Here is a 15,538-nt window from a genome sequence, read left to right as displayed (position 1 = left end):
AATATTTCTTTGCAAAATTAAAATCATAATTGACATACTATCATAAAAGATAAGAACTAAAACCAACAGCAACCCCTTGGTATATTTAAGAGCAAATTTATAAAAGACGTCATGTGAGAGTGAGAGACAGTAAATTCTCCCTTGAAGCCAAGATCACATCTAACCCCTGAGACACCTGATTCCTTGATCTTGGCTAGTCTAAAAGTTGCCATTAGTGAATTTATGGGCTAAAAAAGTACTAATAGCACATCTTTCATCCCCGATTCTCCCAGATGCTCACCATGGGTGGGTTGCCCACCACCCAAAACCTGTTATTGCTACTTGTATGAGGGGCTTAGTCCATTACAGGTTTATTGTACTGCTGGAGAGGTATGGGTATATTTGGCTTCTTAGGTTTGTTACTGTTTGGGATAGCTTTGTGATCGTATTTTTTAAATGTGTAATAGCCATACCCAACCATAACAGTCAAGGCATTCAGGCAATATCACCCATGCCTTTATAGCTGTTCTTAACTTAGACTCTCATCTTTACTGTAACAGCTATGGAGCTAGTTACGTTGATAGCACTTTTCGTGTGAGACATCACCACATGCACAGGAAGCTGCACCAGAGTACCTTTGTTATTGTGTTTCCTGCTTTGAATTCTTCAGTCTCAATAATACAGTTACTGTCACCATACAAACATATCAATACAATAATGAATTTTAAATAAATTTTCTTTTAAAAAACTAACCTCAACATTGGAAAGGGGATCAGCTGTAGATGCCCATCCCATTAAGGGATTCTCCCAACGTTCACGTGCTTCGAATGTTATCGTCCACCTGCGTAAATAAGTTATTACATACTATATTATTTTATGTTTCAATCACAATCATTATCACATTATATTTACTATGCTTATACAATATATCCAAAATAACTTTACTTCCCTTTTAACAAAATCCCATTACTTTTAATAAAGCCTATTCATGTGTTACAAGTGAACCTCGCGCATATCAATCCACTTTTAAAAGAATAAGATACTTGTGCAGATGGCTAAGGTAGGCTACTACATTTGTCTAAGGCCCTTTCTATATCTGGCAGTACCATAAAAGACACTAACATTCCATGTAAAATCACATCTTAAAATCACTGCCACTGAAACTAAATACTTTATATAAACAAGCACTTTGGAAATACTCTAAAACTACAGTATTTAGGGTTACACTTACCTGTGAAGGCTGTTGGTCCCAGACTGCATAGAATTTTTTGTAGGCTTCTTGATAAGAACACGTCGTGTCTTTACATGTTCTTCTGGCACACCACTAACTGGTGTAATATCAGGCTGAAAGAGAGACAATCGGATCATTGCAATGTATACAGCTGGCACAATCTTACATCATACAAAATTGACAACTTGAAAGCCAGTGGAATTATATTTTGGCATCCCTCATTTCTCTCAAATACTCAATTGCTGTAGATATTTTTGAGGAATTCACAGATTTTTCAATCACATGATTACAAGAATATATGCAATCACACATATGTTTTGCATTATGAAAAGTTTTGCTATTACAAGCTACAATTATGAATTAAAATTGCAAGGTATAAAAAGGGGATATTCAGCACAATATAATTAACTTTTAGCATATTACACACCCTGCTGCTAAAATGAGGCCATAAAAGAAAGAGTTCCATGACTCCTTTGATAATCAGAATTAAGGAATGGAATATAAAATTTAGGACAAAGAACAAGCGCTGGGACCTATAAGATCATTTTGTCACTCAAGTTGGATAAATGGATAAAAGCCTTAACACCATACCCTCTCATGTAGACTATCACCATCCAAAACTGGTCTTAGTACTATACTAGGTACTTGAAACCAGGAAAGTTGAAACAAAGGTAAAAAATCAGGCCAATGATAATCAATATGATCTATCTGGTGTTAAGTAAAAATTAACTCTATTAACCCTCTTACTCCTAAGCAGTAAAAACCAAGACGTCTCCCGCATGCCGAGGCGAGTTTGGAGTGAGCGCGGAAACGGAAAAAATAATTTTTTCAATAAATCACAGCGCACTTAATTTTCAAGATTAAGAGTTCATTTTTGGCTCCTTTTTTTGTCATTGCCTGAAGTTTAGTATGCAACCATCAGAAATGAAAAAAATATCATTATCATATAGAAATAATGCGATATATGGTAGCAAAAAAAAATTCATACATAATTGTATTCAAATTGAGCTGTGCGAAAAACGGTTTAAGCGAACGAGTTACTTTTTTTTCTTTGTATTGTACACTAAATTGCTATCATTTTGATATATAACAAATTGTAAAACGATCTAAGCAACACAGAAAAAATATTATCACAAAATGATGCATGAATTCGTAACGCGCGGATGTAAAAAAATGTTTTTTTCAAAAATTCACCATAATTCTAAATATTGTTCTAAAGACTTCCAATTTGTTTCAAAATAAAGACAAATGATTGAATATTACGATACTGTAAGAGTTTTAGCTTAGAATTGCAGTTTTCCACCATTTCGGACGAGTTAAAGTTGACCGAATGTCGAAATTTTTATATGCAAATATTGCAAAAATGAGAAAAGCTACAACCTTCAAATATTTTTGTTTGTATTCTTTGTGAATTTGCGCACATTTTCATATATGAAACTCTATAAAACACCTAATATGAAAAGGAACAAATATTAGGAGAATGCGACGTACGCATTTCGGAGATTTGCGGCTGCGAATCGGCGCGCGGAGGGAAAGAAAGTTAAAAATTCACCATAAATCTAAATATTGTGCTAGACACTTCGAATTTGTTTCAAAATGAAGATAAATGACTGAATATTACTAGATTGTAAGAGTTTTAGCTTACAATTGCGTTTTTCGACTATTTCGGTCGAGTCAAAGTTGACCGAATGTGTTTTTTTTTTATTTATCGTGATTTATATGCAAATACTTCAAAAAAGAGAAAAGCTACAACCTTCAATCATTTTTCGTTGTATTCTACATGAAATTTTGCACATTTTCATATATAAAACTTTTTATGCAACGGCTAATTTTAAATGGTGCAAACATTTCGACAATTGCACGAAAAAATTTGATTTTTTTCGGAAGAGTTACCGCGCGGACGTAAGGAAGATTTTTTTTTTTTTCATAAACTCACCATAAATCGAAATATTGTGCTAGAGACTTTCAATTCATTGTAAAATTACGGTAAATGATTGAATATTACTAGAATATAAGAGTTTTAGCTTACAATTGCATTTTTCGACCATTTCGGTAGAGTCAAATTTGACCGAAGGTTGAAATTTTTGTACTTATCGTTATTTACATGAAAATATTTCAAAACTTATGAAAGCTACAACCATGGATTGTTTTTAGATGTATTGTGCATGAAATTGCACACATTTCCATATATAAAACTTTATGTAAAAGCAAATTTAAAATGGTGCAAACATTAGGACAATCGCACAAAAAAATTTATCGGAAGAGTTACCGCGCGGACGTAAGGAAAAAGTTTGTTCATAAATTCACCATAAATCCAAATATTGTGATAGAGACGTCCAATTTGTTGCAAAATGAAGGCAAATGATAGAATATTACTAGAATATAAGAGTTTTAGCTTACAATTGCGTTTTTCTACCATTTCGGTAGAGTCAAAGGTGACCGAAGGTTGAAATTTTGGCACTTATCGTTATTTATATAAAAATATTTCAAAACTGATAAAAGCTACAATCATGAGTATTTTTTTGTTGTATTCTACATGAAATTGCACACATATTCATATATAATACTCCATGTAACGGATAATTTAAAACTGTGCAAAAATTATGTCAAAGTGACGAAATAATTTTTGAGATGTGTCACTGATACTTTTATGTGCGATAAGAAAGAAATTTGCGTTTGCGTGCCTGCATAACGATTGTAAACAAAACAACGCCTTGATCCGTAAACACCCAGCATCCCCCAAGGTGCGTGATTCAAAAGTTTTCGGCTGGTGGGCCTATAAGTATTTTTTTCGCGAATTTAAAAAAAAACTTTTTTGAGTCGACGTATAATACGTCCAATCGGCATACGGGAGACATTTTTACTCGACGTTTAATACGTCCAATCGGCGTAAGAGGGTTAATAACATTCAGTACAGAACTGTAAATTGCTCTTAGACAAGGTTTCGACAAGGTGAAGAAACTCAAAACTGCTGGTACAAGCTGAGCAAGAACAACAAAGGCTAATACAGGTCACTGCAGAAGTTATGGTGTCATTTTCATATGTAATTAACGAGTATTGTAAAACTGTACTATAATAGGAGATCACACGTTTTGAACTTCTTTCCTTCTACCCTTGATTATGGCCTTAGGGGATATTACGTACATCAAACAAATAAAGAACTACAGTTCAAGAGATTTATGAAGTGAATATAACAATAAACATTTTCAAGCACACTAGCAGCATAAGAAAAGTATTCATCCTCTGAATATATATATATAATAATAACAATATATGAAGAGACTTAGGGCGATACTCAAGTCAAAACTTGAAAGCCATAAACACATGGGCAGTACCAGTAATCAGATACATACACCTCAAGAGTAGTGGAGTGGACGAAGGCTGAACTCCACAGCATAGACCAGAAAACTAGGAGACACATGACAACACATACAGCACTACACCCAAGAACAAATACAGACAGACTATACATAACACGAAAGGGAAGAGGGAGAGGGCTACTAAGTTTAGAGGACTGCGTCAACATTGAGAGCAGAGCACTGGGGCAATATTTGAAAAACAGTGAAGACGAATGGCTAAAGAGTGCACAGGAAGGACTGATAAAAGTAGACAAAGACCCAGAAATATGGACAGGAGAAAGACAAACAGAACAGAGGAATGGCTCAATGAACCAATGCAAGGACAGTACATGAGACAGACTAAAGAACCAGGCAGTGATGAAACATGGCAATGGCTACAGAGAGGAGAGAAAGCGCCTCAGTGGCGTAGTTGGTTTGGTGTTTGCTTCTCACCTCGGTGGTCGCGGGTTCGATTCTCGGCCATTCCATTGAGGAGTGAGAGATGTGTATTTCTGGTGATAGAAGTTCACTCTCGACGTGGTTCGGAAGTCACGTAAAGCCGTTGGTCCCGTTGCTGAATAACCACTGGTTCCATGCAACGTAAAAACACCATACAAACAAACAAACAAACAATACAGAGAGGAGAACTCAAGAAGGAAACAGAAGGAATGCTAACTGGAGCACAAGAGCGGGCCCTAAGAACCACATATGTCCAATGAACGACACATGGGAATAACATCTCATCCATATGCAAGAAGTGTAATATGAAAAACGAGACCATAAACCACATAGTAAGTGAATGTTTGGCACTTGCACAGAACCAGTACAAAAAGATACACGATTCAGTAGCAAAAGCCCTCCACTGGAGCCTGTGCAAGAAACACCAGCTCCCTTGCAGTAATAAGTGGTACAAACACCAACCTGAAAGAGTGATAGAAAATAACCAAGCAAAGATCCTCTGGGACTATGGTATCAGAACAGATAGGGTGATACGTGCCAAAAGACCAGACGTGACGTTGATTGACAAAATCAAGAAGAAAGTATCACTCATTGATGTCACAATACCATGGGACACCAGAGTAGATGAGAAATAGAGAGAAAAGACTGATTAGTATCAGGACCTGAAAATAGAAATAAGAAGGATATGGGATATGCCAGTGGACATTGTACCCATAATAATAGGAACACTATGCACGATCCTAAGAGCCCTGAAAAGGAACCAGGAAAAACTATATGCCGAGGTAGCTCCAGGGCTCATACAGAAGAGTGTGCTCTTAGAAACAGCAAACATAGTGAGAAAAGTGATGGACTCCTAAGGAGGCAATATGCAATCCGGAATCCCACACTGTAAAAACCACCCATTCGAATAGAATGACTATGATAAAAAAAAAATAATAATAATGGATTGATTACAAGAAAGCCTTTGACATGAAACTGCACACATGGCTAATAGAATGCTTGAAAATATATGGGGCAAAGGAAAACACCATCAGCTTAATAAAAAATACAATGCACAACTGGAATAAAAAACTTAAAAGCTCTGGAATAAGGCTAGCAGAGGTTAACATCAGGAGAGGAATCTTTCACAGTGACTCACTGTCCCCATTACTCTTTGTAGTAACCATGATTCCCATGACAAAAATAGTGCAGAATGGACGTTGGATACCAACTCAAGAAAGGAGGCAACAGAATTAACCATCTGATGTTCATGAACAACATCGAGCTATATGGTAAGAGCATCAAGGAAATAGATATGCTGATTCAGACTGTAAGGATTCTATCTGAGGATAACAGGATGGAGTTAGGAACAGAACAAGTAAAAAATCACAATTTTAAAAAGTATATTGTATTTTTCCTAACGATACAAACCTGAGGTCCTTTACATTAGGAATTACTTTCAGTGTAGGCTGGAAATTGGTTGTAGAAGAATAACAACAAGGTAGTTAGGCAGTAACTGCTTGTCCGATAGACTGGATGTAAACATTCCACTTTGCTTTAGGCCCAGGAACAGATTGAGGGGTGGCAGAGGTGGGCTTAAAATGTAATGGACCTGAGATTTGTATAGTTAGGAAAAATGATATTGTTATTATACAATAAAGTTTCATACATACTTACCTGGCAGATATATACATAGCTAAGACTCCGTCGTCCCCGACAGAAATTCAAATTTCGCGCCACTCGCTACAGGTAGGTCAGGTGATCTACCTGCCTGCCCTGGGCGGCAGGACTAGGAACCATCCCCGTTTTCTATCATATTTTCTCTCTTCCACCTGTCTCCTGCGGGGAGGCTGGGTGGGCCTTTAATTGTATATATCTGCCAGGTAAGTATGTATGAAACTTTATTGTATAATAACAATATCATTTTCATACAATCCACTTACCTGTCAGATATATACATAGCTGATTGGCACCCTTCGGTGGAGGGTAAGAGACAGCTACTATATGGAATAGACAGGTAAACAACATATGTTGTAGGTATAAATAAAACCTTGGTTCCTACCTGATAGGTGGTAGACTTCGTGGGTGTTTGCCCAGTAGTCTGCATCACCTCAAGAACAAACTTTAGCGAGATATATGATCTATGGCCAAGAGTTCTTGTGGGTCTGCCGATGGGGTCTTATCCGCTTACTCAGCAGAGCCTAAAAGGACTTTGTCAATGGTGCTGATCCACTTATATGACAATACACCTTATGAAGGAGCACACAACCAATCCCGACCACCTGATCCTAACCATATGTTAGAACTAAGGATTGTTCCGAGTTATCCCCGAACTCGTCACAACAACCGTAACTCAAAACCACTACGCACACATACATAATTTTCCAAAAAAAAATTTATACTCATCTAATTGGATATGACAAGATTCTCTTACTGAACAACATAGACGGCCGCCCGTGCTAAACCAAGTCCTCCATTGTTCGAAGAGACTCCAGACCATATCCAAAAAGAAGAAAAGTATATACATTTAAGGATTGGTGTCGGCTCCCGTACCCAGAATCGTATCCGCCGATACGAAAGGACCTAGAGAAAAACACTTCTCATATGTCACACGAACGTCTTTCAAGTAATGAGATGCAAAAACTGAGTTGCATCTCCAAAATGTCGTATCTATGATGTTTTTAAGCGACATATTCTTATGAAACGAGAGAGACGTCGCTACAGCTCTCACTTCATGAGCTTTAACTCTCAACAGTTGTAACTGTTCGTCAGGACAGACCTTATGAGCGTCTGTAATGACGTTTCTCACAAAGAATGCCAGAGCATTCTTGGACATCAGTCTTGTGGGGTCTTTTACCGCGCACCAAAGACCTTGTCTAGAGCCTCCCATCTGATGCTTTCTCTGAAGGTAGAACTTCAGAGCTCTAACAGGGCATAGAGACCTCTCTGCTTCTCTGCCTACGAGACTGGACATGCCTTTGACTTCGAATGACTTAGGCCAGGGATTCGTGGGATTCTCGTTTTTAGCTAAAAACAGGGTCTTAAACGAGCAAATAGCTGAGTCTCCCTTGAATCCGACTTTATCCTGCAGAGCATGTAATTCACTAATTCTCTTTGCCGTAGCTAAAGATAATAGGAATAGGCATTTTCTGGTGATGTCTCTAAACGATGCCAGATGAGGAGGTTCGAATCTTTCCGATGACAGAAACTTGAGGACTACGTCTAGGTTCCAGTTCGGAGGTACTGGTTCCTTCGACTTTGAAGTCTCAAAAGACCTTATGAGATCGTGGAGATCTTTATTATCTGCCAGATCCAATCCTCTATTCCTGAATACAGCCGAGAGCATACTTCTGTATCCTTTTATTGTGGATACGGCTAGATGAGATTTTTCTCTCAGGAATAGCAGGAAGTCAGCAATTTCCGCTATAGAGGTAGTGGAGGAGGACAACTTCTTGGGATCTACACCACCTTCTAAACACCTCCCACTTCGATTGGTATACTTTCGTAGTGGAGGTTTCTGCGTGCTCTCGCGATCGCGCTTGCCACTTCGCGAGAAAAGCCTCTCGCTTTGACAAGTCTTTCGATAGTCGAAAGGCAGTCAGAGCGAGAGCGGGGAGGTTTTGTTTTATGGTACCTCTTGAAGTGTGGTTGTCTGAGAAGATCTGTCCTTCTTGGTAGGGATCTTGGAAAGTCTACGATCCACTCTACCACCTCCGTGAACCAATCCTGGGCCGGCCAAAAGGGGGCTATTAACGTCATCCTCGTCTCCTTTGACGCCACAAACTTTTTCATTACTAATCCCAGGATTTTGAATGGGGGAAAAGCATATACGTCTACTCGAGACCAATTTAGCAGGAAGGCGTCTACCATAAGTGCTCTTGGATCTTCCACGACCGAGCAAAAGACTGGCAGCCTTTTGGAAATGAATGTTGCGAAGAGATCCACATGAGGAGTCCCCCACAGAGACCAGAGATCGAGACACACTTCCTCGTGTAGGGTCCACTCTGTATGAAGGACCTGGTTCCTCCTGCTGAGTCTGTCCGCCCTCACATTCTTTACTCCCTGTACGAACCTTGTCAGCAGGGAGATGTTCCTGTGGGACGTCCAAAGCAATAGGTCTCTCGTCAGTTCGTAAAGGAACGAGGAGTGAGTCCCCCCCTGTTTCCGAATGTAGGCAAGTGCGGTGGTGTTGTCCACGTTTACTTGCACTACTTTGTTCGACACCAGAGGTTCTAGACTCTTCAAAGCCAGATGCACGGCGAAGAGCTCTTTGCAGTTTATGTGCCAAGTCACCTGTGCTGGATCCCAGGTGCCTGACACCTCTTCTGAGCCTAATGTCGCTCCCCAACCTTTCTCCGATGCGTCGGAGTACAACACTAGGTCTGGGTTCTGTGTTTTTAGAGAGATCCCTTTGTTCTCTTGCAGAGGGGGCAACCACCACTCCAGGTGCGATTTTATCTCCACTGAATGGGAAAAACGTCCGAAAGCTGTCAGGTTTTCCAGCTCCAAGACTTCTTGAGGAAGAATTGAAGCGGACGTAAATGCAGTCTTCCTAGTGGGAAGAACTGTTCTAGCGAGGAAAGGGTCCCTAGAAGGCTCAACCATTCCCTCGCCGACGTATGTTCCTTCCCTAAGAAGAGAGAGACTATCCGCAAACCTTTTGCGATTCACTCTTGCGAAGGAAATACTCGAAAACCCCGAGAATCCATCCGAATCCCCAGATAGACTAGGTCCTGTCTGGGGATCAGCTGAGACTTCTCGAGGTTCACGAGCAATCCCAACGCTTTGATCAAATCTAGCGTTAACTTTAGGTCCTCCAAGCACTGTCTCTCTGATCTGGCCCTGATGAGCCAGTCGTCCAGATACAGAGAGATATTTACTCCTTTGAGGTGAAGAAACCTCGCCACATTCTTCATCAGGCTTGTGAAGACCTGAGGAGCTGTGGACAGGCCGAAGCACAAGGCTCTGAACTGAAAGATCCTTCCCCCCGTCATGAAACGGAGGTACTTCTTCGATGAAGGGTGGATCGGGACGTGAAAGTAGGCGTCCTGGAGATCTAGAGACACCATCCAATCTCCTTGTCGTAATGACGCTAGGACTGAAGCAGAAGTCTCCATGGAGAACTTCTCCTTCTGAACAAATTTGTTCAGAGAGCTGACGTCCAGTACTGGTCTCCAGCCTCCCGAGGCTTTCGCAACCAGAAAAAGGCGATTGTAAAACCCCGGGGAGTTTTGATCCAGTACTAGTTCTATCGCTCTCTTGTCCCACATTTGTTCCACCATCGATCGAAGAGTATCCCTCAGCACAGGATCCTTGTACTTGGTATTGACGTTAGGGGAGGAGTGTTCAGGAAAGGGATACGATATCCCTTCCTTATGATAGCCAATGAAGATGCGTCTGCGTTTATCAGTGTCCAGGCTTCCACAAATCCCAGGAGCCTGGCACCTACTGGTGCTTGGAGGAGAGAATCTTCATTTTCCCTTTTTAAAGGGACGAAAGGCAGACCTACCTCTCTTCTCCGGAGCCTTCCTTCTTGCGGGAGGTCTGGAGGTCGGACCACCTCGAAAGGGCTGAACAGATGTACTAGGTCCTTTCTTGTCCGATGCCGAAACAGGTTTCTTCTTTCTTGCTGACTGCGTCAGAAGATCCTGAGTCGCCTTCTCAGTTAAAGAATGCGCAATGTCCTTCACTAACTGAGAAGGGAACAAAAAGTCAGATAGAGGCGAATACAGTAGAGCTGCCCTCTGAGCGTGTGAGACTGCCTTGGTTAAGAAGGCCCCATATACAGTCCTCTTCTTTAGAAGACCTGCTCCAAATAATGATGAGATTTCAAAAGAGCCATCCTGTACCGCTTTGTCAATACACGACAATATGCATAACAGGGCTTCAGGTTCGATTCCTTCCGAATCATGGGCTTTCTTGGACATCACCCAAGGGACCAATCTAAGAAGTTGAAGACTTCCAATACATGAAAGAGTCCCTTGAGGAGATGGTCCAGTTCAGAAATTCCCCACGTAATTCGTGCCGAATTGAGACCTTGTCGACGTGAAGCGTCAACTAAGGTCGAAAAATCTGCTTCCGATGTAGAATGGAGAGCAATACCCATATTCTCTCCCGTCTGATACCAAATGCCTCTTTTCCCAGCTAATCTTGCTGGAGGCATGCAGAAGACTGTTCTCACTAAGTCTTTCTTAGACTTCATCCATGAGTCTAAGGATTGTAAGGCCCTCTTCATCGAAATGGTGGGCTTCATTTTGAGAAAAGACGAAGGCTTCTTCGTCCTTAGCACTCGAAAAGAGAGCGCGCGGAGAAGGAGGAGCGGCAGGAGTCAACTCGTCTCCATACTCCTCAAGAAGCAAGGTAGTCAAAACCTTATAGTTAGACAGTCCTTCTCTTCCCTGATATTCATCATCCGAGTTTTCTTCCAACTCGGGATCTACATGAGTCTCCGCTCTCCTTTCCGAACGTTCCTCTTCTGGAGGAGACAAACTCCTAATAGGAGAGGGGCTAAGGGAATGATAATCTTTCCTCTTTCCCTTTCCCGCTTTAAAAGTCTTGGAAGGCGCTACAAGCTCAGGCTTCTCTTGAAAATTAGAAGACGCTTCCCGCTTGTATGACGCTTCCCGTTCGCCAAGCGTCCTGGCTGACGTCTCTCGCATACTTGTCTGCTGACGTCTTGATGACGCTTCGCGCCTGGAAGACGCTCCGCTCTCCAAAGGCGTCCTACTTGGCGTCACAATATTGGTCGGAGCGTCACGTCTATGATCCGATTTCAATGACGCTTCATGTCTAAAAGACGTCTTACGTCTCTCTGGCGTTACGAAACTTTCGTAAGCCACCGTTCTCGTTCTCGAACTCGAAGCTTCTGTAAGACGTTTAGCAGCTTCACGTCTGCATGACGCTTCTCGTTGAGCAGGTGAGAGAGGACGAGACTTCTTAATTGGAAGCGTCACGTCCTTCCGACGAGGCGCTAAAACTCCCACTAGAGAGGACAGTTGCTCTTGAACTGCCATAATTATCCTCCTTGACGCTTCTCCCACGTCCACTGCATGACGCCTTTCGTCATCACTCGGGGGAGAAGAAGGAAAGGGTACTTCTGCGTACTCGTCAGGTGACGCTGACGCCACCTTCGCTTTCTTAATAGAAGAGGGAGCGTCATCTGAGAAGCGCTCTGGGCTCGAATCTATTTCAGGTTCTTTCATATGACGCTTCAGCGGTCTCGACAAGTTCGACTCCTTCCACCCTCGTTTAGGTGAGGGAGAGGGAGAGGACGAGAAACACTCACGAAGGACGCTTTTTCTATAGCGCCCTTGAGCCACCTGCCACGAAGCAGAGCTAGCTGAGGGACGTCTGACCGTTGGGGATTCCCCACGACCTCCTTAAGGCTTTCGACTTTCCTTCTCCTCTGGGCATGGGAGCTTGGAAGAGGTCTAGGCCTGGGAGCGTCGCAGGGATGATCAAACGCCCCCTCCACAACACTGGGAGAACTCACTTCACTGTAATGCTCACTTTCACTAGCCTTACCTTGGAAGTCAGCCATCTTGGACTTCATGTCTCTAATTGTAGCTTTCAGATTGGCGATTTCCGAGGCCGAATCCGAAAGAGCACTCTGAGAATGAGATACATAGGGAGAATCTAAATCAGTAGGATTAGAATTATCCGTGAAAGGCTCAATAGGCCTTGAACTCACACCTTTCAGACGTCTAACCCTATCCCTCTCTAACTTCTTCAAATAAGAAGTCAAAGTCTTCCACTCTTCTGCATTTAATCCCTCGCATTCCTTACAAGTATTATTAGCAGAACACTGAAACCCCCTACATTTACGGCATACAGTGTGAGGATCAACCGAAGCTTTCGGTATCCTCACCCTGCAGCCTACATTCACACACATTCTCACACTCACATTTGAATCAGACATACTGAGAAAAATCCAAAAGAGTTATTCCAAAAACAGTCCACAGTAGCGAATGCCAAAACACGATCCAGATACGTCACCAAAAAGCCGAGAAACGATGATCAAAGGATGAAATATGAATCTAAGTCAGGAGGTAATAGCAACAATGTTGATACCACCGGCGACAGAGAAAATATGATAGAAAACGGGGATGGTTCCTAGTCCTGCCGCCCAGGGCAGGCAGGTAGATCACCTGACCTACCTGTAGCGAGTGGCGCGAAATTTGAATTTCTGTCGGGGACGACGGAGTCTTAGCTATGTATATATCTGACAGGTAAGTGGATTGTATGAAAATGCAATTTTTAAGAAATTGTGATTTGTTCCTACACGTTATACAAACCCTCAGTCCTTTACATTAGGAAGACTCACTGATTGGAGGGAGGAATCTGATAGTCACGTGAACAGACTGGTATTCGCCCAACCAAGATTCCCATCCTGGTCGTAAGTGAGGAGGGGAACCTAGCCACTGTCCAAATGGTTGAAGTATGGGAACTGCATGACCAATGGCCAGACCTCTGGACCAATTCATAAGAGGGAGGCAAGCGTAGCCTCTTATGAATAGCAAACAAGAACTTTATGGTCAGAAGCAAAAACACAAATATACAAGTATTGGGTTCGTCTCATGTTAATGTCATCTTCCCCCTTGTTAGGGAAGGGACGGATACACGCTTCTATACCCTAATGAAAGGGGATAGAGTGGAGCTCAATCATATAGCTTACCTGCATCAACCGCCCATTCCAGCATGTGACGAACACAGCTCTCTGTCTATAGGAAGAGAAACGAATGAAAGGAAGAAGAGAAGCCAGTCACACTCTCATTCACACCTACATTCACATGGTTACACAAGGCGAGATGCAACCTTGTTCAGTTGGAGGAGCTGAGTAAGCTAGACAACTTGTTGAGCAGCCACTACAGGTCCCAAGAAAAAGGTATCCAAGGACCTATGGGCTATATCCCAAAGGTAGGAGGTGAAGGTGGTCTGGTTGGACCAAACCACTGCCTTCAATACCTGTGAAACCGACAGGTTCTTGTGGAACGTAAGGGTAGGACCAATACCTCTGACTTCATGGGCTCTCAGACGAAAGGTACCAGTCCTCGTAGACGCCGAAACCTGTCAAAAAGACTGAATGGGGGACCCCCTACTGGTCTCACCGCATGCACGGTCCTGCGGAACCGTCATGACAACCCTTGGTACCGAGCGATCACCGTGAGAGCAATCACCAGTAAGGTGTGAGTCACCTGAGCAACTCGCTCCTTTCTTCCACTCTGTGCCCGAGTCCTGACAGTGAGCGGACTCAGCATCACCAACTCTAGATGCACGCGAATCCGTAGATTTACGTGCACTCAGGTATCTCAAGAATGAGTACCCAACACGGAACTAGTCATAGGGGCACAACATCTAAGACAAGCAGTAGAAGTGTGAACCGAAGTTTGTTTCTACAGCTCCTGATATGCTAGGCCCTGTGGACAGCGTGACAGTTCTTGTTCCTGAAAGAACAGGTGAGCCAACGGAAGACCTGAGGAGGCAGACCCTTAGAAGTCCCATGGGGAGACTTGGGGGGGGGGGGGGGGGGGGGGGGGGGGGGGGGGGGGGGGGGGGGGGTGGGGGGGGGGGGGGGGGGGGGGGGGCGACGACGACTACTACCTTTTTCCTTCTTCGGCAGGGAGCCTTAGAAGTCGAAGGGGAGGAGGTTGAAGAAAAATATGATGATTATGAAGGGGAAGATGATGACACTTTACGAGCTCTCTTCCTTATCGACTTCTTCCTCTCCAAATTCTGCAAGACTTCTTGTACAGGATGTGGGACACTGACCAGCAGAAGTAGAGTTAATAATCACAGTCAACCCCGAAGGCCTTGTCCAGTGACGAAACTCCAGGATAATGGCAAATTAATATGACTTCCAGTAGGGAACAGTACACACACTCAAGGACCAGTATCACAGCATGCTAAGAGTTATAGGTACAATTCCGAGATTAGGATATAGCCAACACGATCTCCAACCATTACTGTTGTAATCAACAATCACCACTGTTAGCCTGTAAAATAAAGGAAATATGAATAAAAAACAAGGATATGTACTTCTCTTGCATCCAAGGGCACCGCCCTCCGGAATGAGAAGAGATAACACCAACACCACACGCCCACCCTCTCTCTTCGTCCAATAAGCTAGTGAAAGGATGAAAGAGAGGAGGAATACCGATAGAAAAACAAAGGACAAACCTCCTAAGTTCCCCTCAGTAATTTCCAAAGCATAGACGTAAATTTAAAATGAAAACACTGTTTCGCCCTGATAATTAAAGGGCGAAAATATGTAATAAGGGTGTAGGCACCCTTGCTGGCGACCATCAACATAAAGGAGTAAGGCAGCTAGAAAGGCTATCACAAAAATTGGGTTTGTATATTAATTATAAGTGTCAATTAATTATTAATGCCACACACTATATACATATTCACTCTAAACACAATAATATCTCACTGGGAAATTGTGATTAACAGCCAGATGGGCTTAAGCTAAAAGTAATTCCTAAGGTAAAGGACCTTTGTATATCGTGTAGGAACAAACTACCTTTCAATCTTGTCCATAACCAACTCACTG

At 42.3% G+C, this 15,538-nt stretch overlaps 1 protein-coding gene across 1 annotated transcript in view; it reads right to left on the bottom strand.

Moving 5' to 3' along the window:
* The window catches only part of LOC135200305 (NADH dehydrogenase [ubiquinone] iron-sulfur protein 4, mitochondrial-like), a 38,821-nt gene that overhangs the window by 2,433 nt on the left and 20,850 nt on the right, over positions 1 to 15,538 (bottom strand). The window contains exons 3-4 of the mRNA XM_064228842.1: positions 1,211 to 1,323; positions 733 to 820 (exon numbers count right to left, since the gene is read on the bottom strand). Coding sequence (XP_064084912.1) covers positions 733 to 820; positions 1,211 to 1,323 — 201 coding nt within the window. The remainder of the gene's footprint in view (positions 1 to 732; positions 821 to 1,210; positions 1,324 to 15,538) is intronic.

Source organism: Macrobrachium nipponense, chromosome 26 (assembly GCF_015104395.2).
Source record: "Macrobrachium nipponense isolate FS-2020 chromosome 26, ASM1510439v2, whole genome shotgun sequence".
In the NCBI taxonomy this organism is placed as follows: Eukaryota; Metazoa; Arthropoda; class Malacostraca; order Decapoda; family Palaemonidae; genus Macrobrachium; species Macrobrachium nipponense.
The sequence above is the reverse complement of the archived record's forward strand: the minus strand, read 5'-3'. Positions and strand labels throughout refer to the sequence as shown.